This window comes from Egretta garzetta, unplaced genomic scaffold (assembly GCF_000687185.1).
Source record: "Egretta garzetta isolate BGI_Z169 unplaced genomic scaffold, ASM68718v1 scaffold215, whole genome shotgun sequence".
NCBI classification, from domain to species: Eukaryota; Metazoa; Chordata; class Aves; order Pelecaniformes; family Ardeidae; genus Egretta; species Egretta garzetta.
The window spans coordinates 1,747,227-1,749,110 of NW_009259719.1; the positions used below are offsets into that span (position 1 = coordinate 1,747,227).

Here is a 1,884-nt window from a genome sequence, read left to right on the forward strand (position 1 = left end):
CTCCTGCCCCCTCTGGGATCCTGCTCTGATGATGAAAATTAAAGAGCTGTTCAGCATGCTTTCCCCGAGTGCAAACTCGCAGAGGACGTGCAGGGCGGTGGGGGAGGCTGTCTTTATGCACTCCCCTGGCCTGGCCTTATAAAGGCAGTATCCAAAGGGGGCTGACGTTGAAAACCAGCCTTTTGGGGAGCTGCCAGCTCCTCTTTAGCCAATCCTTGCTTCCCAGCACCTTTGTTACTGCTCTCCTCCCAAGGACCAGGGCTTTTAAGGTACTGGATGGTGGGGATAGGGATGGGACGGTACGCACCTGGAATCAAAACTATGAAGTGGAAGATACTGACTTCTTTAACATACCAAAAATTATTGCAGTATAAATACACCCCTGCCACCCCAGCGAAAGCAGAGAAGGGGAAGTGATGGGGGAAGTTTGGTGGGTGAGGGGCATTTCGGCAAAGCCACCCAACTGGGAAGCTTTGGCAGCTGCTCTCACAGCTATCAATTCTTCCCCAGATTAGGGCAACAGCCATTTACATCAGTGAGTAATGCCCCACCCTGTGCCTCTCCCCCCACCCTCCCTTACGCTATGCGTGATAAAATATCCCAGGAGTCCCTCCATGTTAGATCTTTTTCAGAGAGACGTCTATTAAGAAAAGCATCTATTCCCAGAAAACCCCAGTAAGAGCTGCAAAAACAATTGCTCTTAAGTGTGGCTGGTTTCCCCAGCTGCTGAGACCTTCTGGCCAATCCATGTTAGTATTTCTGTGAAGACAGAGGTAGAGACCTCCGGCAGCTCTCTGTGGAGGGCGTGATAGGCTTCTTCATACACCTGCAACCAGGGAGAGAGCAGAGATTAGCACAGAAAATATAATCCACATGAACAAACCAGCCTTCAGTCCCCTCTCGTCAACACCCACAGGTCCAACGTGTCCTGCCCACACCTTGTCAGGTTTTTTTCCCTAGATGTGACAGGCTATGAAATCACAGAGCTGCCACTGGCAGTGCTGGCCCTCAGCACGCAGGAAGGCGCCGGCATTGCAGCTTGGTGTCTGGACATCACCTGAAGACCCCGCTGCCCTTCAGGAAGATAATGCATGTCCCAGCCCCATGTGTTTCTGCCTTCCTACCCTGCTAAGACAGAGGAAATACTTACCATGCCCTTGGAGTTTAGAGGATAATGTGGGATGTTCCCATCATGCCTTGTGCAATTTTACTCCTTTTATGCCCAGGCTATCCAGTTGTTTTCCCAATGACAAAAGCTTTCCCTTGGTCTCCCTGTCTCTCTTTCAGGCTCATCCATGTGCTAACAATTGGTTAATCAGCTGTGGCTCCCTTGACATGAGCCGACGTGAAGTGGCTTTTGTTGTGCAGCGCTTTGGAAAGGGCTCCCTGTACCTCTACCCTCTGGGGCATGAGGTAAGGTTGGTGCTCACACAGTTGATGTTGTTCAGAAGAGCTTTTGGGGTCAGCACTTTACCTGCTTATGAGCCTTGCTCTACTTCTACACCAAGTTGCTTATGTTCAAGAGACCCTGTAGGTACACAGCGACCCCTGGGTCAGGTCTTGACATTTCCCACCTCCCCTTCCCACAGCCCAGCTATAGCTGGTGAGAGGCCACCACACTGCGCAGGAGAGGGCTGCACTTGGCCTACCTCCTGGTGAAAGGGGTTGTAACCTGCTCGGTCTCACCAGTGCATCAGCCCTGCTTTGCCTCCAGCTCTCTCGAGCTCAGCAGGCTCCCAACCCCTCACGGTAGCTCACGCTCAGGCCAACACTGACAGGAAAATAGCCTAAAAAATCAAGAAAGTAAGATGACCTTGAGTGTTTTGTCCTGACTCTGCACTGTGTCCATCAGTAAATAGGACCCTTTGATATCGCAGAGCTTGT

The 1,884-nt window shown here is 51.4% G+C and overlaps 1 protein-coding gene across 1 annotated transcript in view; it reads right to left on the reverse strand.

Annotated features, from left to right (window-relative positions):
- Positions 1-6: 6 nt before the first annotated feature.
- MGLL (monoglyceride lipase) overlaps positions 7-1,884 on the reverse strand; it is a 63,645-nt gene continuing 61,767 nt past the window's right edge. The window contains 2 exon segments of the mRNA XM_009639311.2: positions 7-826; positions 1,814-1,884. The exon segment at positions 1,814-1,884 is cut by the window's right edge and continues 36 nt beyond it. Coding sequence (XP_009637606.2) covers positions 701-826; positions 1,814-1,884 — 197 coding nt within the window. The 3' untranslated portion in view covers positions 7-700.